Source organism: Neopsephotus bourkii, unplaced genomic scaffold (genome assembly GCF_033783945.1).
Source record: "Neopsephotus bourkii isolate Nb327-2 ecotype Australia unplaced genomic scaffold, CSIRO-AGI_Nbou_v1 NB_1634, whole genome shotgun sequence".
NCBI lineage: Eukaryota > Metazoa > Chordata > Aves > Psittaciformes > Psittacidae > Neopsephotus > Neopsephotus bourkii.
Window position 1 is genome coordinate 6517734 of NW_026902109.1, and position 23047 is coordinate 6540780.

The 23047-nt window shown below is 36.8% G+C and overlaps 1 protein-coding gene across 6 annotated transcripts in view; it reads left to right on the forward strand.

Moving 5' to 3' along the window:
* RTKN2 (rhotekin 2) overlaps positions 1–23047 on the forward strand; it is a 49668-nt gene that overhangs the window by 22057 nt on the left and 4564 nt on the right. For all 6 annotated transcript variants that reach the window (XM_061374031.1, XM_061374029.1, XM_061374033.1 and 3 more), the window contains 7 exons: positions 4369–4422; positions 5260–5377; positions 6863–7063; positions 11689–11783; positions 13324–13430; positions 14458–14589; positions 21296–21461. In XM_061374031.1, coding sequence (XP_061230015.1) covers positions 4369–4422; positions 5260–5377; positions 6863–7063; positions 11689–11783; positions 13324–13430; positions 14458–14589; positions 21296–21461 — 873 coding nt within the window. The remainder of the gene's footprint in view (positions 1–4368; positions 4423–5259; positions 5378–6862; positions 7064–11688; positions 11784–13323; positions 13431–14457; positions 14590–21295; positions 21462–23047) is intronic.

The window sequence follows — 23047 nt, forward strand, 5'->3', positions numbered from 1 at the left end:
GTAACTTGTAATACAATCTTGTTTGTACAGTTTGTATTTTTAAAGTGTGTGTGGGGGGGGGCATAAATCCTCTTGTGCTTCAAGGGGACTCATGCTTTTAAGTCACACACCTGCTTTTAAAGATCCTATCTAGTATTTCCATTTTATGTTCAGGGGCTTTCACAGTGGAAAATACTTTTTTTTTTCTATTTGTCATGAGATACCGAATACATTTCAAAGCTAAGGAAGTGTGAATGTGCTGATAATTTGTTTTTTTTTTTCTCCCAACAAAGACAAACTTTGAAGGGATCATACAGGGTGTGGCTAACCAGTTGAGGGCAGAATTATAACTAGTATGCAAATGTTATCTGATTACCGCAGATTACATTACTACAACAAAGGTATAGTGGTATGGCTTCCATGCAAACTAGCAAGAATATTTAGCAGTCATTTTCAGTAGGCCGGTATACTCTTTCTTAGCCAGTTCTCAGACTTCAGCACTCTGAATTTACCATTTTGTTTGCCTGTGCCAATAGTGGATGTTGCTACATTCAGCATTCCTGTAGTTGTTCATTGTGGCTGTTATGCTAGCTCTGAGAAGAGATCTGTTTGTGCTTCCCTACTTGCTTAATTAAAAATAAAAGTGTTGGAGGGCTCACTATTTAAACTGTTTTGGTTAATTCCACATATTTTGATATATCTTTAAGCAAGGTAACATCTAGTAGAAGAGTGATGAGCACTTGGTTCAATAATGTTTTCTGCCAGCACAGCTGTTTGCAGAATGCATCTGACCTTCCTCCTTATGGTAGTTGGATGAAAGCATTTGTTTGTCTGTCTGTGCTGTGGTTTCACCTTTCTTTGCATTTATAGAGTTATCTGCAGTGAGGTCTTTAGGGTCATATAATATACTTTTGTTATCTCTAGAAAATCAGACTTGTGTAAGGACTGTATTTTTCGTATGAGAAATCTGTTCAAGATGTGAAACATTTAGCTAGTTTTTTGACAGGACAAGAGAGCAGAAGGTTGAAATACACCACTTCCTATTATATGCCGTCTGGTAATGATTCTGTCCAGTTACTAACATAGTGGTTCTCAAGATGGAGATTATGATCCTCAGAAGTATGGCACAGATTGAGGTGAAGAGCGGAGAGAGACATCAAATACCTTGTGAACTCAAATCTGTGCATGCTGGGATGCTGCCATGCCTCGTCCCCTTCAGATACTTGTGCCAGGAAGCCTATCCAGCTCTGTTTTATGGCAGGAAAACCCAAATTATGTTCTTGACCTTTGCTGAGAGATTTATGCTGTCTATGGATCTGCTGTAATTAACTCATTTTCTGCGGTTTTTTGCCTAAGAAGAGAAAAACTGGGTACATGAGAAGTAATTGTGAGGACAAGCTTGTTTGTGCTTAGCAAGGGAGGAGCCTCTGGGCAAGACAGATGAATGCCTCCTTGGTTTCTCCTTTTGTTGCCCTCTGACCCGTTACCCTGTGTCAGTTTAGCATGCCAAACTAGGTCCTGTCTGCTTCCACAGCTGCAGTATGTTCACACACTGTAATGTCCCATTATTATTCTTTCCCTGTTTTTCCCAATCCTTGTGTAGCAAACCAGCATGTTACATTTCTCCTCTCTTGTATGCCAACCTTAAGTGTTTTAGAAACTGAAGTTGCCCTGCGTGTTTGGAAGGCACACGCGTGTGCATGTGCCTGCCTTGTTGAGAATGCAGTTGTGAATACAAGCGGCGTGAATCAGAAGATGTCGTGACTGAATTGTCTAGGAGAGGCTGGAAATAAAGGAGTGAGTGGTAGTCCATGTAATATGACAGGACATGTAATCTAAGAACTGAAGATACAGGGCTATTTTTTTTTAGGGGAAAGTAATCCATCTACTTATAAATATATTAGTGTATCATATGGTTAGTACATGCCAGAAGCTTAAACTATTACCAAAAAAAAGTGTGATCATGTGGCCAACACTAAAAGTTCAGGAACAGCTATGCAGGAGTACTGAGGAATGTACTCCCACAGAAAGCAACTGTATGTCAGATACTGTGTGGGGAGTGCATTCCTTAATCTGCAGATTTTCACACTTGTATTATTTTTACTTATGTATCCCCCACATGTGTGAATAAATTATATATTTATCAATTATTTTGATAATACATTATCAAAAATATGTCAGAATACATTAAATGTTGATCAAAAAGCATAATTATAATTTAAAGTAAGTTTAAAAAGAAATCATTGGCTTTAAATCTGATTAATTGTAGTGTTGGAATGTGTTCAGTTTGAATCCCCATGGATTTACAGCTAATGGTAACTGAAATTAAGGTGTGTGAAAATTGATCTTTGTTTTTGATAAATGGCAGCTCTTTCAATCCATGAATGAATTGAAAACTGATTTACAAGTTGCATGTAGGAAACTTGTTCAAGCAATTGACTATCTGTGGCCTGATGATTTTCTAAGGTACAGATTTTTCAGCTTGCATGATATTGAAAGTGGCATACAGAAGTAATCTTTAACCTAATAATTTAATTGTTAACAAGACCTATTGTGCACATTAAAATTGTCAGAGTTTGCTATGATTAAAGGTGAAAAAAAGCTTTTGTTGTAACTATTTTCACATATTTATGTAAATTTAAGACCTTTGTCTTTTCAGAAAGAAACATTCTGTGCTTTGCCTCTGACAGAGATAAATACATTTATGTTTTTAAACTTTGAGAGAAACTTCTGTAACTGTTTTAATGAACATGAAAATGTAATGTTAGGGGTTATGGGTTTAAACTTAAACAGGGGAGACTCAGGTTAAAGATGAAGTTCTTTCCTGTAAGGGTGGTGAGGCACTGGAATGGGTTGCCCAAAGAAGTGGTAAATGCTCCATCCCTGGCAGTGTTCAAGGCCAGGTTGGACAGAGCCTTGTGTGACATGGTCTAGTGTGAGGCATCCCAGCCCATAGCAGTCGGGTTGGAACTAGATGATCTTAAGGTCCTTTCCAGTCCTAATCATACTATGATTCTATGAAACTACTTCTTTCCTCATTCAAAACCACTTTTTTTAGAAATTCTTACTATGCAAATGTGTCTTTGGATAGCAGTTTCAGAACATGGTGATGTATTGATTTTTAGGAAGCTGTAGCAGTCTAAAGCTGTATACTGTTGAAAATGTTAGTTTTCATGAGCACTTAAAACTAGATTAATTTGCAAATTTCAGAATTTAAATAGTGTGTATAATAAGGTGTCCCATACTATAATCAAAATTAGCTTAGTTTTTATTTTTTTTATTTTATATAGCTTCTGAAACACTCTGACTATATGCACTTTCACTTAAATCAGCAGTAAGTTTTGTGGATAAAACCCTGTCAGAATACATAACAACAAGCCAAAATACCACTACTGTTTTGCATCTTAGCATACTGTATGTGGATTTTTCCATCAGTCTCATATGGAGATCAACACTAGAGACGGCGATGCTTCCTTATAACATCATTAAAGATTTTTACCAAAATAGTTGAGCTAGTGCTGTTCACTGCTGCCATCATGTGTCACTTAATATATTGCATATACTTTTAAACAACACTGTTGTACTTAAAAAAAGAACTTCGGATTTATAAAGGCCCCACTGCATTTGACTTTCAATAAGGGACTCATAAGAAACATTATGACTAGACCTGAGTCCTTGAAGCTGGAGGAAAATGTTGTTCTACTCCGCTGAAGTGAGTAGATAAATTGGAAAATTTGTTGAGGAAAATACTTTCCTGGTATTAAAATGGCAAGAGCATGACTTAAAATAATGGTCTGTAATTGCCTCTCTAGTATGGTTCTGAAGTGGAAGGATATTTGAATTAAAAAAAAAAAATAGAGTTATAAACTTTTTGTGTCAACTTAGACAATTCTAACTGGGAATGTGATTATAAGTGATACTTTCTCTGTGGTTAGCAAAACCAGACTTAAGTCTTTGCAGTATAAGTATCCCAGCCCTTTCATTAAACCAGGAAGTTTTTCTTCTTGCAGTTGGATGAGTGGTTTCCAGCACAAGGCAAACAGTTTCAGTTGACATCTGTGCATAATCATGGGCACAGAACTTCTGTGTTCTCTCAGAACTGTTACACAGCCACTGTGAAATGTCGTTTCAGGTACTTTCAAATGAGATTGAAAATACTGTTTATTTTAGCATTTCTAAAAGAAAATGACATTTCAAGATGAACTAACTGATGAATTTTCTTTTGAAATGGATAATAAAGTTGAAATAGTTACGCTGTTCTTTGGGTAGAAGGTCCTGTTACACCCAGAACATCGGGAAGGGAAACCAGACACTTTCTGTAATTTATTTTGGTCACAGATCTACAGTATTGGCTATAACTTAATTCCCCACCTTTTTTTTTTTCTTTAGATATTCGAATACCATTAATGTGGAAAGGCTCTGATCACTTCAGCAATAAAGAAAGTACGTAAGACGTAATAACTACTGTGATAAACAGTTGCTTATGCTTGTAAATTTAAACTGGATGGGGGAATCTATACTTGGTTATGGCAAACTGAGTTAGTTCAAAGTCCTGTAGTTTTGAATGTTTAAAGCCTGGTCTCTAAGAAGTCCTCATAAGGAGAAATTCCAGAGGAAGCAACAGGCAAGTGTTGCTATTAAATCGGTAGCTGAGAAACTTCTGATTAAACGTGTTGTTCTATGTGTTGTTTACACTTGAGAGAGTATATTGGAGCCTGTTTCCAGTGAGAAATTTAAATAAAAGTTGTCTGTTAGTGTTAGATATACTATTAGATAGTCTTGAAGTGCACGTGTTTTGCTGTGTCATGGAGATTAACCCTAAATCTGTTCCAGCTGTCGCCTGGCATTGATTTTACTTTGATTTTCAATATGGTCAGAGGGCAAAGCATGGTGAAATATTCTAATCCTATATAGTATATCCACAAAATGATATAGCCTTTGGATCAAATATTAGAGTTTTTTGCTTAATATCAGCTTTATTTAACAGAATTATATTTTTTACTAACATTTCTGAAGTTGCCACCACAAACTATAAGTGATTATCAGAAAAAGTTGAGCAAAGGTAGGAGTTTTTTTCCTCTGTGAATGTTGCTTTACCTTCACAACAGCTTTGACAGCTCAATTATCATAAAATCCAGTGATGAAAATTTATGGTGGAAAGAATTGGAGATCAGTTCCTTAGAAGTCAGAATTGCCATTTCTTCTACTTCTGTTTACTGAAAGTATTTAGTATTGCAATGTGTAATATGGCTAATAAAACGTTTGTTTGGCTTTCTCCAGAATCACAGCGCTATGCAGTTTTTTGTTTGTTCAAAATGGGAGCTGAGGTTTTTGATACAGAGGTGGCTATTGTGGATAAAGCCATAACAGATCTTTGTTTTGAAAATGTAACCATATTGTGAGTATAATTTACTTCTGTTGAATGAAGTATGAATATTGCTGTTTCTTTTGAAAGTGGGTATGACTATGAGTAAGATTGACTGAGGTCCACTAAGTTTTTCTGTGGACAAAGGAATCAGTAGAGGTCCTGTGGATGGTGGAACCCCTTCTCTGGAAGGTTGGTTTTCATGTGCATAATGATGCTAATTATGCCATTTGAACTGTACTTCTTTTCATTTTTGCTGTGCTGAAGCATTTTTCCTTATATGAAGAGATAAACAAACTTGTACCTCAGGGACAGAATTAGTTTACTACTAGAACCTGAAAGAGTTATGAAAGTATAGGCACGGATGTTGCACCCAGCATTTTAAGTATTGTTCTGTACAGAAGGCTATGATCTCTTTCCACACTTCATGTTCTGTTACACCTATATGAACATGTGCTACGGACACAGTCTGTATAGTTGAAGAATATGAAGAATACTAGACAGGAAATTATTCACTTGTCTTTAAAAGTAACCTGGAAAACAGTAGAAAGGTGTTCTCATAATTCTTTGTGCCTTAGAATTTTTAATAGAGTCCTGAGAGGTACTTAACTGCCCTTTCCCCCGCCCTTTATTTTTTATATTAGCAATTTAAATTTGGTCTCTTGAGGAAGATTGACTGGAAAGCTGAAACTACTGAAAATTTTAAATAAAGATCCTGAAAGCTGAGTGGTTGAGAGAAAGTAGATCTTTAAATCAGATTTTCTTCAAAGATATGAAACTTGACCATTAGAATTTTCTGTGAAATACTGCAACAAAAGCAGAAGAGGCAGTCTAACTTGCCTTGTATCCCCCGAGATAGACAGACCGTCTTTTATAAAAGCCTTTGGGATGATTTCATTATGGGCGTGTGTAATTAAATGATTTGTACCTGAAAGATGAGGTCAGGCTTCCAGTCTGATGACTGAGCTTGAGAACAAGATGATCAATAGAAATGAAAGGAGAAAGCAGAAGCTGCAGACAGAAGTTAAATTATGAATGACAGTTTTTGTTGGTTATAAGTGAGATAGTTTTTTTTTTTTTTCCTGTAAATGTGAAGGGAATAGGCTGCAACATATCTTTAAAACAGCTCAATCTGATTTAGGGCCATAGGCATGGATAGGTTTTCCATCGTGATTTTTGCGTAACAGTAGAGGGCAGATTTAAGTATGTTTGAATGTTTTGCTTGTGTATTTCCATAACATGGAGGTTTTTTTCAGCTTTTAGCCTAAACGTTGAATTTCCTGTTTTCATTTGTTTATGGTTTAATTATAAGCTCCATCTCATGACTTCAGTGCTGTTATTCCTGTGTACTCTAGTCTTTAATTCCATATTAATGTATGTCTTTGCCTGAATCTTATGGCATTCCTTCCCTTGATTAGAAATACATGTTATTTATTATATGAAGTAGCAGTAGTGTTCCTTGCCTACATACTCTGTTTATTAACAAATGCTCTGACATTTTCTCCTCTTCCCCTTCAGTGATGAAGCAAGACCAGATTTCCAGCTGAAGGTTGAAGTGTATAGTTGCTGTACAGAGGAGTCTTTCTGTGTAACGAATACACCTAAGAAACTAGCAAAGAAGCTTAAAACATCCCTCAGCAAAGCTACAGGGAAGAAAATCAAAGCTTCACTGGAAGAAGACAGCACTGAATCCCTTTTGCCTCCTGACCCTGTCATCCAGTAAGGCATACATATTGATATTCTGGTTTCATCGCTTTTAAAGTAGAAATAAACCAAATGTATTGTAATCTTTTGGCAAATTGCCAATGAGTTGTTTATTTCTGTACTTACCAAGTGGAAAAAAAAAATTAAATAGGAAATGAGAAAGTAGGTGTGAATTCCAGTAATGTTGCTCAGCCCTGGGTCCTGGTTCTGATCTTGAAACACAAAAGCTTTATTTTTCTGCTATACAGCTAAATAGCTGGCAAATCCACTGTTACTTGCAAATCCTATAGTATTTTTAGTTTGACCTCTGGAGGAAATCAAGCTTGTACAATCTGTTTGTCTGGGTCCATCTGCCCATCTACTTCTCCTTTTCCCTTTACCATTTACCCCCTCCCCGGTATTATTTTTGCACTCAGCCAGTTTTACTTGTACTTGACAGAGAGGTAAACATGTCTAAAATTTACAGGTTGTGTCAAATAAAGAAGTGTGGTTTGTAGGCAGGAGAACCCTTTCTTATACCCTCTCCCCTAATGAAGCTGACCAAGTTCTTTTGTTGTGCCTGGGGTATATACTGTGCACATGGGGAACATTCCACTTGCTGGCTTTTCAGTAAAACTGGTCTGTCAAAGGCACTTTACAGTTACAAGTTGCTTAACAGTTTTCTTAATTGACTTTAGCACAGAATATTTTAAAATGTCTTGCTGGTTTTCAGTGTTTGTAGAAATAAGTGTTGTTCCCAGTAATTTACCTGTTTCCTTTTAAAAACAATCTGAAGTCTTTCATTCATTTTTTTAAAGAAGCTAACTGCCCACTAGTATTTCCTAGCTACTTTAATTTCATTAAGCTTTAAGCAGGCCAAATACTTAAACTGTAAATACTAATGATATTTATTTTCTTTTTTTTTTTTTTAAAGAAAGCAATGTTTTCAAGGAATTACTTTATTTTAGGCAGCTGAACAATAAAGAATCAATACCTAATTCTAATTACTGAATGTAGTCTTAGTCTACCTTCATGTACCTATTTGCCTGGATTTTAAAAGGAAACATTCAAGCATATTCTATCTTTGTCAAACTGATATTACTGTATACTGATACTACTGTTTCAATCAAAAATACACGTCCAAGAGATCCGCTTCACAGAGCGAAGCAAATTTCATTGCTAACTTTCCAGTGTGTTCCACCTAGTAACAATGTATCTTTCAATCTACATCATGTCAGGTCACTGTGCTTTCTACAAGCTCCAGCTGGGCGATGGCACACTATCATTATAGTTTGCTTCAGATATAACCACTAGCTTATTTTCTGACCATACTTTCTAGAATATAGATTGCCTGTCTTTTAAGGAAGAAGTATCAGTAGATAATCTAAATAGTTGCCTCTTCCCTTTTGTTTAGCTTTTGGTTTCTTGATTGTGATTGCATTTTCCTTTCCTCCATCTTGAAGTTTATTTTTTCTACTGTAAATAATCATCTCACAGTGACTTACTTGTTTAACAAAGTTAAATGAACAGTGATGTGTCTAATGATGGCTTTGCTAGGTGATTAAAAAAGATTCTTGAAAAGAAGGGAGTTATTATAGGCAGAAAATAAGTTGAGATTTTTTCTTTTTTTTAATAGATTTTCCTTAAGATACATATTTGTAAGATCTTGGTATGTAGCTCTTATAGAAGGGAAGAGATTGCTAGATTACAGGAGATCTTTCAAGCATTCACAGAGCGCTTTATTAGTCCAGCAGGTGAAATTCAACTGCAACAACTTTCTGTATTATATTAACACCTTTTTATCAGTAGATTTAATTTGTACAGGCATTTTTCTTTTCAGATCACCCATGAGTAAAGTTCTCCATTTTCCAAAAACTTTGTGATCCCTCTGCATGAAACTTCTTAGCTTAGAAATCTCCCTGGTTAGTGAAGAAACTGTCAGCCTTGTAACTTCTTGTAAAAGCTTAGTGACATGGTGTTTTGAATGCTTGCTTAAGTTGGTTAGCTTTCATTATACTAACTAATATTCTCTCTACTCTTAATTATCTGTCTTTTAATTTCTCTACAGTCTGTTGCCTGTTTATTTTTTCTATTTTAGACTTATATATATATATATGTCATAGTGAAGTTATACTTTTGAATTCCAGAGTAGGTTGCTCTTTAGATAAATTATTAGAGACTTCATGAAGTGCATGTTTATTCACTTGCAGAATGGGCCTCTGCATAGAGTTGTTATTGCCTTTTATGTATTGTCCTCCAGTGGGCTGGAGGCACAGTTTTGGTGTCTGTTTGAATTGGCAAATTCATAGTGATATTTTGCTAGAAGTACATAGTCTATTGTAATGGCCTCACTTTTACAGCTGGGTTCTTTCTAGTAGCTGAAGGTTATCTTTGGTTTTGCCTTCTGTTATTTAAGGTCTGATTGAAAGGTGAGCATATTAGACTTTTTTCAGAATATATATATATTTTTAATAACTCATGAATCCTCCACTCTCTATATCTGGATGAGCAAACTAACCTTGAGATTTCTAATATTGGAGCTAATATTCTGGAATCTGAGGTGTATTAATACTCATTGATAGAAAGGGTGATATAGTTACATCTTCCCATGCCAGTGTCTGTGGGGCAACTTTGGTGCCTGTCTCTTGATCAGCAAACAGATTTATCAATGCACCTTTGCCACAGGCGTGTTGTGGAGATGAACTGGTTCTTGTTTTTGTTTTAATAAAATTATTACATGGAAGAATACTATAGATTTGCAAAGCACTGAATGAGATGCAGCAGGCAGATTGTTCTTTGTTATACAGAGATACTGACATTTAAGGCAGTTAGCTAATTCTGTGAAATGTAGGAGCAAAATGTAGTCAACAATCCTGAGTAGCCTGTTAAATCTGAAAAATGTTTGCAGATGAAACTTTTCTAAATCATTATTGCAGCTGGCTGAAAGGAGTGACTTGTATTTTAGAATGAAAATGTTAGTGTGAAGCATATTTTAAAAGTGAAGTAGCTATTTTTTTTGGCAAGGTTGTTGTGGTAATTAGTCATGGTTTAGGAAAAAAGTTAAAAATCAGCAAAGAAGTTTTTATCTGTGAAAAGAAACCAAACTTTTTGGTATATTTTAAATAGAATAGCAATCTATTGCTCAACTGCATAGCAGAACATAATCAGCGGAGAATCTTCTGTTAGTGAACAGTCTAGCAGGGAATGTATACAAATGCCGATGAGATTTCATTCATATTGCCCTCTTGTAATGTTTCACAGTACTGTTTCTTCACTTGGACTGGTATATCATATTTAATTTTCTCTTTCTTCCCTTGAGATAGATGTGTAACAGATCTGCCTGCTAACAAACTTGCTACTTGCCTTCTCCTCTTTAATTAGGGTTAGGTAGGCATCTGCCCTGTTTCTCTGAAGAGCCAAAGATTGTTAAAAACATATGTTCCCAATGTGCTATTACGAAAAATAACATTTGAAAAATATTGCGATAGAAAGCTATTATTTTAGTGATGTTAGTGCAGTGATGTCTTATCTTTTATACCACTGTCTTATGCTCTCCTGAGGAGATCTTATGCTAGATCCTGTTAGGGAGAGCAGTTAGTGACTTTGAGGGGTTTGTTTTCTTGTGAATTTTGTTTAAAAAGCCATTAGCCAGGTGGAATTCTTACTGCATCACTGAACTGTAAATCTGTTACTTGGTCTGAAGAGTATTTAGGGAAGAGGTTAAACATGTACCAAATTTATACTAGTTTATTCCAAGAATTGCATTCCACATGCACTGTGCTGAATTGTAAATGCATTTTTTTTTCCCTAGGCAAAAACCAAACCAAAGATAAAACATTCTGAAACCTGTAAGCACATGTGAAAGAGTTCTTTATGCAACAAAACTGACTGTAGCACTTCTGCAGATTTCTGTGTGCAAAGAATCAAGCTATTAGATAATATTAAAAAATACATATATAAACAACTGTTCTATAAAGTGTAGTCTACACAGGCAAAGTAGAAGAGCAGAGCATCATGGAGGAGCAGTATAAAGCCTTTTAATTTTTAACCTGTATTTTCAGATGGAGTTTACGTCATCCATTGTTCTATGAGCTATAGCAGTTTTTGAACCTGTTACCAAATCTAGTTGCTTTAGGCCTAGGAATAAAAGTGAATAAAAGCTGTAAAGCTGTTTAAAGTTACTTGGTGTCTGACTAGAGGAGAGAGATGCTCTTAGCATCCTCAGGATGCAGAGAGTTTGGATAGCACAACCTTTACAGGTCAGTTTGGCAGCCCTGGTCAGAAGTCTCCTGGCAGACAGGTCCAGGAGAAGGCTATGGAAAGAGCCACCTGATGGAGCCTTGTGGCACTGGGCTAGGACCTGTGGTGTGGGAGGGAACTAGAGGTATTCACTGAGTGGAGGCAGGAGATAAGCTTATAGGAGGCAGATGAGCAGACTGTGGGGTAGTGTCGGTTTACGAGGAAAAACCAGAGATAGGGGAGTTCTTTGGGAAGAGGTTTTGGGGAGTGGCAATCTGTGGTCACTGACAGGTGGTGCCTTGCACCTTGGCATTCCCTAGTACCCAAATGTGTTATCTCGGGCATGTCAAGACTCCCTTTAATTACTGCCTGAGCAATGTGAAGCAGAAGTGTCTTAAATGTGCCTTTTCTTTCACATTTAGTGGAGCAAAATACAGTATGCTAGCATATACCACTTTGGGGCTGGAGAGTGCTGAGGACAATTTTAGGACTCACAACCTTACTATTACAGGAAATGGTAAGTACATGTGGTACTAATTTAAGGAAATAAAAACAGTAACATTTTGCATTTCTCTGTCTTGTAAACTAGAGGCTTAAATATATTATTTTTCTTGATACTTAATATAGAACAACTTTAATAAAATATTTAACGGCTCTAAAACAGGCATTTGTACACAGCTGAGTAAACAATAAGTTGAATAAAATTTCAAGTCCAGATGAAAATTTAATTCTTTTGGGAGTTTCTTCTGTCATTTGCATCTTGGTCTTAAGTGAATTATAGCTATATACAAATTATTTCCCCTTCCTCACAACTGAGGAAGGGTATCAGAATGAAAGAAAAGTTTTTTTCCTCTGTAGTCAGGAAGAAAGTAGAAAAATAGCTTCAGTTCAGCTAGGTTGTTTCAGGCCCAAATTTAGCAGAGGACGTAAGCATGTGTGCTTACATTTTGTGTTTTTCACTGTACTTAACCTCTGGGGCAGCACAAGTTGGCAGCAGTCAAGCTAGCTGCTAACACAGGGACTATCTTTATGCTGCAACTGAAGTTAATGATTTAAGTAGCAAGAGTACCAGTTTTGATACTTTGTCCATTATTTTCTGAAAGGAGGGCCCCTCCCATAAGCCACCCTCTGTTAACTTCAGACATGGGACTTTCAGTATATTTCACTGTAGCATCTGGGAACATTATCTTTTACTTGGGTAAACTTGACCCCAAAGAGAATTTCATTCTTTACACTGCACTAATTCTGAATACGTACAGATTTGAAGATTTATGGGGCATTTGTTTCTTGAAGGGTTGGATGATTAATTCTGAGTATCTTTGTAATCTTTCCTTATTAGCACTTTATACTCCTTCAAATTCCTTTTTCTGTCATTAATTTACATAACTTACTCTGGTGAGAAATTACATACCTGGAAATTTTGATTCATTACAAGCATTTCTAAAACATGGCCAAAGACAGAGTAGTATCAATGGAACTTTGTATTACCTGCTTCTAATTACAGAAGGGAGAGCCTATTGCATAGCAGAGCTGAGTGAGGAGGGATATTGTAGTTCGTTAGAAAGTCCTTGGAATCCTATATGTTGTTCAGGTGCTGAAGACAGAAGTAGACAGAAATTCTAAGCCTTAATTAAACAATCTGCAGCAAAGTGCTCACATTTAAATGTAGCTGTGCGTTGCAATGGGATGGGCTTAGGGATCCTGCTTAGATGATCAGTGGTATTAGATGATCAGTGATCACCTGCTTAGGTGATCAGTGTATTTATCTTTCAAAATGTCTCTAGCTGTGAAAGGAGATTTAGAGCTGTAATTTATGTGAGAACAACTTGTTCTTGTAGAATATAATTTCATTTTTACTTGATTTCTTTTTAATAAAAAGAACTTTATTAGACTAAACCTGATGTTTAGTTTTGAGTTACATGATAAAAACTCTTTAAATTTTTTTTTTTGCATTCATGATCTTAATGTAAAACTGGATAGAGAAAGTCAAATTATGTACATAGGGCAAATGTTTAGAACTAAGTGTTGTCTTTCTTTTGCCTGGTCTTTTCCTCTAGAGGAATCCTCTTTTTGGCTACCCCTGTACGGAAACATGTGTTGCCGTTTAGTGGCTCAGCCTTCCTGCATGGCTAGGGATATGATGGCAGGTTTTCTTAATCAACAGGTAAGAAGACTTTGCTTGTGCTTACATCATCTTCTGTTAATAGCTGTCACTAAGAGTCAATTGTTCAAATGTTTGCTTTTAGCTGAAGTGGTTTCTTGAGAACTGTTATTTTTCATACGTTCTTTCTAGAGCAAGGGCAAAACTATCTCAAAACACTGTTCACAAACAGTATCTTCAGTGGTTAAGTGTGAGAAATAGATGTTTCCTTGGCATGCTTATCAATAAAATTATTTAGGCTGTTACCTAAAGATCAAGTGTAGTAGTTGTTTCAGAATTGGTTTAGGCTGGTACTTGATGGCAATAGTCCTAATAAACCTATGGCTCTCATCCTTGTATCTGCCTCTCATTGTGCTAGCACAAGAGTTCATATCACAGCATGGGATAATCTGACTGGTGAACCAAGCTGTATTTAAACTCATCCCTTAAAAAATGATTCATGTGAACTCAGTATACTTCTCTATTTTGGTTCATTGCACAGCTAGGCAAATGGGAAGGTGTTAGTGGAGGGCCAGAGGGGCTGGGTTATTTGTCAGGAGTGCTGAATTACAGGCTTTAAACTTGTTGTGAAACTATAATACATTTATGAAAGCTGTTCATAAAATTCATTTCAGAAAGTGGAAATGCTAGACAAATGTCTTTGACATTTGTTGAATGTACTGTGTATTTCCAAAGTGAGATACTTCTTTTATTTCTCTTACTGTGTAATTACTATAGCTAATAAAAAGTGGTTTCTTTCTTACAGTGGACACCAGTTCTAGATTTCATTCTGTGTGAACCAGCAAATTCTGTGTTGTTAGTGTAACCTGGCAATAATTCTGCAAAAACTGTAAAGCATCAAAAGACATTTAAAGCATTGCTAACATTTCAAAAGTCACTGACTCTGAAGTGTTCTGCAACAGAAAGATTTTGTTTTAGGAAAGAATTAGGTGTGGCTAAGTTTTATTCACATAGGGCTGATCTGAACCTTATAATACGCTTTTAATTTGTAATTTATGTTTGGCAATTTCTGACTATTTCTTCTTCTTAGCAAATGATAGGAAGTCTAACTAGCTGGAGGAGGCTGTATTGTGTGCTAAGAGGTGGCAAACTCTTTTGTTACAACTCACCAGAAGAAATTGAGGCTAAACTGGAGCCAGCATTGACAGTTCCCATCAACAAGGTAAAATTTGTTGTATGGGTTTTTTATTTTGTTTGGGTTTTGTTTATTTCAGGGGAGGTTGTTTTTTTGGTTGGTTGGTTGATGTTTTTTAAGGCCTGCTGTCATTTGGGCTCTAATCTGCTGGTATGCAGAATGCTCTATAGTTAGTATGTGGGTGGGATATGCTTCAGTGAAATTTGCAGTCACTGAACTTTTTCTGAGAAGGTAAGTTCCTTCTATTGCATTAGACTGTTTAACATAAAGGTAAAAAAGAGGATGTTTTACTTTAGCAAAAGTGGTAACTTCTTATATGACAGTTCCGTAAGACAGCCCTTGGAAATGTATTGCTTACAGTCCCTTAGCAAAGCTCTGGTAGAATTTTGTCCTCAGCAAGGTGGAATTTAACAAAAGCTGCTTTTGTGTTATTTGGCCACAGTCTTAATTAGAAGGAGAGCTAGAAAATTGTTCAAAATATTTCAGTGCCTTAAAATAAGCTGCTTTTCTTAATAGTGTTTTTTTAGAAGGCACAATAACCTTGGAAGTTCTGCTCCCTAGACTGATGTTATTGCTGCTTTTCATGCCCTGGTTAGAAAGGCTGAGTTTAAAACATAAAGTTAAAATGTTACTTACTATTTGGCTAAAGAAGCATTAAGTATTTAATTAGAAGTAATGTTTAAGTGTTCAATGTAGGAATATTATTGGAAGGACTTTTTAGAATGGTGATCATTAGACTGAACAGATGCTTTCAAAAACTGGTTTTAATGCAATTATCAGGAGTTAATAGCACACAAGGGTGAGCTGAGGGATTTAATGTTATTTGTGATTGACATAGGTGGATTCATCTTATGTAAGTAGACAGACACATTTGAAAACTGTGTTAAGCACAGGTCGATCTGGATTCTGCTGCTGTGCTGCTGTACTACTGTGAATGGTTAACGCCAACACTAATTCTGAACGAAATATCCTCTTGTCCAGTCATTTGTTAATGCTTCTGCGCTGCTTTATACCCAGGGCAGGCATTAGGGCAGCTGACTGATGAATTGGACAAGAGAACTGGTGTGGGTTAAAATTATCTCATTTGGGGGGCAGGAGGAGGGTTGGCTTCAACTGTAATTCCCTTTTAATAAAGTCTCTTAGCCAGTTCACTACATAGCTACACAAATGCTTGTGTGGTACAAGAAAGGGGCTAGGCTACAAAGGGGAATAAGTAGGGTCATGGATTAATAAAGAACTGCTTCTTACAACAGCAGTGTCAGCTTTTGGTGGCTTTAAATTTTCTGGAAAGTATGGCTGTATTCTTACCTATAGTGAGACTTGTATGTAAACCAAACATTTAAACCAGGTATAGGAATATCACCTGTTTGTATTACTACTTCTTATTTAATTTGATAAGATTCAAATTGATTCCTTAAATAAAACCACCATTCTGCTAGTGCTGTATCTATTAACAAAGTCATTTTTAATTCCAGTTGTTCATGCATTTGCATTAAATGTCTGAATGTCACAATAGTGAAACTAAGCAAGTTTACTTGCATACATCTTCAATCACTTTTAATTGCGCTACTTGGCCTTTGCCATAATACTGTTTTCCAGCTGCTCAGAATATGAGTTATGTTAAACTTTAGTAAATTGTAGAATTATTAAATCCATATTCTAAAATGTGACAGTAATTATTTTTAAAAAGTATCTATCAGGCTGCCTTGTATCTATCTTTGTCTTGTCTCTGTTTTGGTCAATATCCTAGTTTTGCTTTTTCTTTTAAAATATCCATATTCTACTAGGGTATTTTGCTCCCTCCAAGTTTCCAATATGCTCAGAACTTAAAATCCAGCTTAATAAGCCTTTGCCTAGAAACTGTCCATATGTTTGCAGAGTATCCTTAAAGCTAACGTGTAGAAGGTACAAAAATAATGTATCTTATATCATTTTACAGAAATGTCAGACTGCTGGAGAATATGGCTGTGAATCCTTCTTCAATTTAAATTAACACCAGAAAAAAAAAAATCAATTTAAATGTGTCTGGATACTTTACTACTTAAACAGTTTCTCTTGAAAATAGCTTAATGCCTGCAGATATTTTTTGACTTCTTTGTTATGAAATTTCTCTTACAGATTTAAATGAAGGCAGACTAATCATATGGGCTTGTCTGTTATGTGTTGTTATAGAAACAGCAATTTCAAAATGAAAGTTGAGCTTGAACATCCACTCTAGACATTCTAAGTAAAATCTCTTCTGGTTGCATATGTGGCATTTTCATTTGCAATGTGGAGCTGATCTTTTACATGTAATTGAAAGATACTTTTTGAAAAGTAATGAAATCATCTGGATTTATGAGAAACTCTGGAAAATATTCCCACTGATAGCCTTATTTCCCATTCCTTTTGAATCGAGACTCAAAGAAGCCATTAAGACTAGCAAAGTCATTACTTCAACTTCAGATGACTTCACTGCTACTGCTGTTGAGCAAGAATGGTTCTGCAGTTCCTATTATGCAAGTGTTACTATTATTGTTCCAGCTAAATGTGATTATAACATATTATATTGCACAACTAAGTAGGAAAAGAGAAATGATATTTTCTGTAGCAAAGAAAATTTGCTGGCATCCAGTTTGAACAAGAAATACTCCTTGTGGGCCAGCTCCTGACTTTTTTTCAAGTTTTCTTTAGTTTGAAATGAATAATAAAGGCCTTGCCTACACCTGATAGCTTAGCAAATAGGGGTGTGTGCCAGCATTTCACGTTAGTGGCTCAGTATTTGGTATACATATTGTATTGTATCTCAGTTACAGATTACAAAACTTTTTTTTGTGTGCTATGTATGCCTGAAGCTTGAGGAATTCTGGGATGTCGTTTCAAATTATCATAGGCTTGCGATTTCCTTCCTGGCATATTTTGCCAGTGCAGTCTTTGCTGTGGTGCCATGCAGTGCAGCAGGCCCAAAGCTATCTCTGTTCATGCTAATTGTTGAGGTCAGCAGGATGAGAAACAGCAAATGTTTGCAGCCTTGGGCTCAGGGTTCACAGACTGATTGCTGAACAGTGCAGCAGGAGTGAAAGGGCAAAAAACATGGTATTTCAGTCTGGAGAATATAAGGCTTGGGAGATACCTTAATGCAGCCTTTTGATACCTTAAGGAGGCCTGCGAGGAATCTGAACAGAGACTTGTTTACAGGGGCACGTAGTGATTGGACAAGGGGAAATGGCTATAAGGTGAAAGAGCATAGATTGAGATTAGATATTTGGAAGTAACTCTTTACTGTGAGGGTGGTGAGACAGTGGCACAGGTTGCCCACAGAAGTTGTGGCAGCCCCATCCCTGGCAGTGTTCAAGGTCAGGTTGGATGGGCTTTGAGCAACCTGGTCTAGTGGAAGGTGTCCCTACTTATGGCAGGGGGTTGGAACTAGATGGTCCTTAAGGTCCCTTCCAACCCAAGCCATTCTATGATTCTGCGATTTTTGCAAACTGTTACCTTGAATGACAGTTCTTGTTGGAACATCTGTTCTGGGCTAGGCCAGATAGAGTTTGTTGGAAAAGGTAATGATGGCTGCAGCAACATAACTTCTAGGCAACTAGGAAGTTCAGTCTTGGTCTGGAGCAGAAGTATATTGATTTGAGTTCTTGACCATGTGAACATTTAGGGAGCCAGCAATGTGAACAATATTCTCTGCTTGCGTCAGGGAGCTCCAGCAGTGCTGAAATGAGAGAAGCCCTGAGAATATCTGTGTTCTCTGTAGTAAGGGCTTTGTCCCACTGCTTGGCTTCCACAAGCCTTCATACATGTGAAAATAATTTGGAAAAACACAGACTAGTTAAGTGCCTCCAAATGTCTGATATCTCACATCATATTGCTCAATTTAGTCTTGCAGTTGCTTGAAAGAGGTTGTGAATGTGGGCAGGGGAAGCAGATATAATAACTAGATCCCACACGATGGACCTTATAACACACATGCTCAACTTGAGTGGTTTGGACACTATGTGTTATGGCTCCCTGGTGCTCCACAGAATGCTGGTTGGTCATATAATGCCATCTCCTCCTGGTTTTTAGCTGCTGCACTGTACCTAAGATAGCTAAAATAACATAGAAATCCTAATATTGCTTTTCCATATTATATTTACACATAATACTTACCACCCAGTGGCCACAAAGATGTTATATTAATAGAAGTTCACAAAACAATGAAGATGAAAGGAGGAAGTATTCATAGCTGATAGGGTGAATCCACTCTTGCGCATTAATGTGCTTGAAAGCCAGTTTTAAATTTAACTGAATTTCCCTGCTTGCCTAAAAGAGAACCCATGGAAATTATTAACATTACAGAAACCAACACATGAAGAGATTATATTTTGTTTCCAGTGTCATGTTATTTCTTGGCTTATTTTTTGGTACTAAAAACATGAAGGAAGTTTGTTATATGTGATTTAATTTGTTTAACCTTAAAATAAATACACAGGTCCAGATCTTAGGTTATTTAATATTTTTTTCAAGAACTGTAGCTTGTTTTGATGTCTTAAAGTGACCTTTATAACCATTGCTCCTCAATGTGTTCAGATTGGCCTAGCAGGAAAGTGTTGCATCTCAGCAACACAAAGGTGTCCCCTCTCTTTCTCTCTCATTCTCTCTCTCTCTATAGTTTTGTTTTGTTTTGGGTATGGGTTTTTTGTTTGTTTTGTGGTTAAGTGGAACTGGACATGTAGTGTAATTCATCCAAGCTTGGTAAAGTCATCAAGCTCATTACTGTAAGGGCATCTTGTATCACTCCCTAAATATTCAAGCATCAGATATAGATTGTTGCTTGAGGATTTATCTCCTTTAAATAATACCATAGTTGTGGGATAAAACCTACAGCAAACATCATTAAATAAACTTGTGTGTATGGCATGCTTGAAGTTCTTACCTGTCAAATGTTAATCTATTTGATTTAATTTTTTTGCTGGTATCTATGGTTACCTGAGTTAATGGGATATAGAGCACTTATGGATGAATTACTTCATCTCCTATTTTTAGACAGAAGAATTTAAATGAGCATATCCATCAGATATGCTACAAGCAGCTGTTTGTATTTCAAATGGTTACTTCAGTAATGCATTTAAAATCTGAGGATTGTTCTGTAGAACAATTTTTTGGTTTTCTGAGTGTCAGAACTAGGCTTATTCACTTATTCCCATGGGATCCCATGTGTAAACTTAATTTCTGTAGGTGTATGTTTAACATCTTTTAACAGATGTTTGACATTTGGTTGAATCGTGTAAAACTGAACATGGTTGAGCTGTCCCTACTGTATTTTGAGGAATGTCCGAAGCCACCTTTGTGGTCAGATTCACTGTCCTGCGAGACAGGAGACATTTGAGCACAGCCCTGGCTGTGGTTGTTGGCTTCCTTCAAAACCTGGGGCACTCCCCATGCCAGGGGACACCCTTGTGTGTCAGGAGGGTGCTGTGTGGTCTTAACATGTGTTAGGCAGCCTCATGTCCTGCCAGGCTCCAGGGCTGGCCAGATGTAGGGTGCTAGTTGGCTCCCTGGCGCCAAAACTCATCACCCCAGCAAGGTTTGGGATTATGCTGTTCTCCTGGGTATGCCAAAAAACCTTTTGAGGGCTGTGTTGTAATAGGCCATTGCTTGTTCAGTCAGGTTGAATTGTATATGCAAAGGTATTCCCAGGGTTTCTGCATTTACTTTTGTAAGTAAAGTAACATTAATTATTTTAATTTGTTCATCAGGTTGTGACGAGCAGCAATGTTGACCGGTTGTGTTCTGAAAGGTTTTTCAGTTGTGTTTTACCAGACTTTTACCAAAATGTTTTGGTATTTTACATATGAATTATTTTTTTTTTCTTTTCCCCACTGAAGGAACTACACCCCCAAACAGAAGGAAGGGGAAACCTTGGCTGTAACAGTGCTGCTGTGTAACCTGAAAGTCTTTCTAACATTAGCTGAAAAAATTTGATAGACCTGTGATATACTTCTCACATACTTTTTTTTTAATTGTTTCTGTGTAGCTCTCCCTAGTTAAGGCACAACAAAAATGTCTTATTTTGAAATGACAAATAGGATTTTTTTTTATATTATAGCAAAGTGGTTTTTTCATCCTGGAAATGTGCTCTAGCAGTTGCATGGGTAACTGCTACAAATGCTTCTTTAAATGTGGACTAGATAAGTTTATTTTTGCCTTTCCTGTCACTATAGTACGAGCCCTGAATGTCCTGATTCACCAAGATGAACGTAAAATAATACAAGTTTAGAACAGACCGCATAATCAGCAACCCACAGAAGTACAGTAGCAGACCTAAACAGTGGCTGTAACGATGTGGTTGTCCAGCTGAAGAGTTGGGAGAAAAGGAGCTACTTGCTCTTATTTTTGGTTCATGAAGCCACTGTGAAGAATGAGCGGTGTGAGATGAGCTGGTGAAGGCAGGGGGAGGGAAAACATAAAACACATTCTAAACTAAACAGCAATAATTGCGCTTCATTCCCTTATTTTTCATATTTTATGCCATTTTAATAGTTTTATGGGAAAATATTCTCGTAAGTGATTCCTGACATTAGTTTTGGGTTTGGGTTTTTTGTTGTTGTTTTTTTGTTTTTGTTTTTTTTTTTTGCTGGTTGTTTTGGATATAATATGGATTAGATAAAAAGACAAATTATACATCTCTTATAGTATCATTGGCTATAAGGCGATACCAGCATGGAGCTGAAGCAATAACTCATTAATCACAATTTGTCGTTCCTAGGAAACCAGAATTCGAGCTGTGGATAAGGACTCCAAGAGAAGGACTAATAACTTCTCTGTTATCAACCCTGTGTCTGGAGAAGCTGTGACGCAACTTTTTGCTGCTGACAGTAGGGACGAACTTCATGAGTGGATGGAGGCTTTCTGGCAGCACTTTTATGACCTGAGTGAGTAAGCAAGCAAGCAGTGCTGGCAGTGTGCCTTCCAAGTGGGCTGTTATGTAACATCAAAGGGATCGTTGAACAATTTGAATTGGAACTGTCTCGTAAGCCTTTGTGTGCAAGAAAAGAGAGGAAAAATGTCCTCTGGGATAATATTGGGTGGTGGTCTAAGGCGTTGGAAGGCAACATTTGACTAACCAAAGTCAACGTGTTTGGTGTGGGTTTTTGCAGGAAAGAGGCAGAATATGTCCATCAATCTCAAATGAACTTGGTGTCTTTTACCAGTATTCTAAGTTAATTTGTTTTACAAACTGCCACATTCTCTCCATCTCTTCCTCCACTGTAGCAGGAAGAGTCCACCTCTGCCTGGGCTTCCTACCAGTAGTGTGTTGCTTTTGTGAGACTCTGCAAGTATGAAACCTTTGGGTGTGGAAGCCTTAGTAGGAAGTGGTGAAGATGTTGGATTCATTCTGGGCTTTGGCTAGGATGCAGATTCAACCAGCCCTTGCGAGGAGGCACATCTATTGGGGAACTCCTTGCTCAGCAGTATTAATAGCTGAATTAAATCACAGTTTTTGTGATAGGGATTACTTGATTCTGTTGGTAATTTTAAGGTTTTGGTACCCCTTGTCACGCAGGAATATGCTCACCCAGCCACGATCCAGTCCAGTCATGCAAATACATACTTCCTGAACCTGCTAAAATCTGTACCTAAGGCTTTGTAACAGGTGATATGAATGAGATGAGAAATTGACACCTTGATTGTTTGGCTAACCTCTGGAGCTACACTCTTTCATGAGAGAAGAAACTCACTTATTGGTGTAAAACAGTGAAATGGTATTGATGTAGTATACTGTGTTGCTGTTTTAACACCAACTGTTTATTATAAGAACAATATAGATTAATTCCTCTCCATCTTTTTCTTCTGCTTTAGTAGTTTAACTCACAGGTTTATTGAGAGTTGAGAACAAGTGTCAGTTACTGTGCCAACATTGACAGGTTCAGTTGGTTCCCAATAGTCATTTTTATCATTTCAAAAAACAGAACCAGGTCAATGAATGAAATATTAGTCTTCAGTCAGAGGCCACACCAATAAAATCAGTGAATCGAGCTTGTGAAAACTCAGTATTGTAGTTGTATTTCTAGTCCTTTCTAGCTCTGATTTACAGTGAGAAGAGGCTCCATCAATTAAAGAAACACACCAAGCAAAAACTAGGGCATCATCTTTAAATTAGCTGTAGAGTGGGGTAAAAGAAGTACTTATTCATTATAGATAGAATACCCATGGATTTTTTGAGACATTTTCCTTAGGTTCAGAAAAAATGGGTCACTTGGCATTTAAATGCCTTTTTTCTTCCTTGCTTCTAAAATTCCCTTAAAATTAATGTACTCAGAAAACTTGGAATGATTGGTATGAGCAAAGTAATTTTACCATGTCTTGTTTTCCTTAAGGTCAAAATCTATTAATAGAAAAAGAGGTTTCCTTGTCTGCTAAGGGATAAAAGGCAAGTTATCCTCTATTAAAGCCAGGATGTTCCTTTACTAGAACACTGTAACATAGTTGTATAACATCCATCTTGCAGTGTATTGGA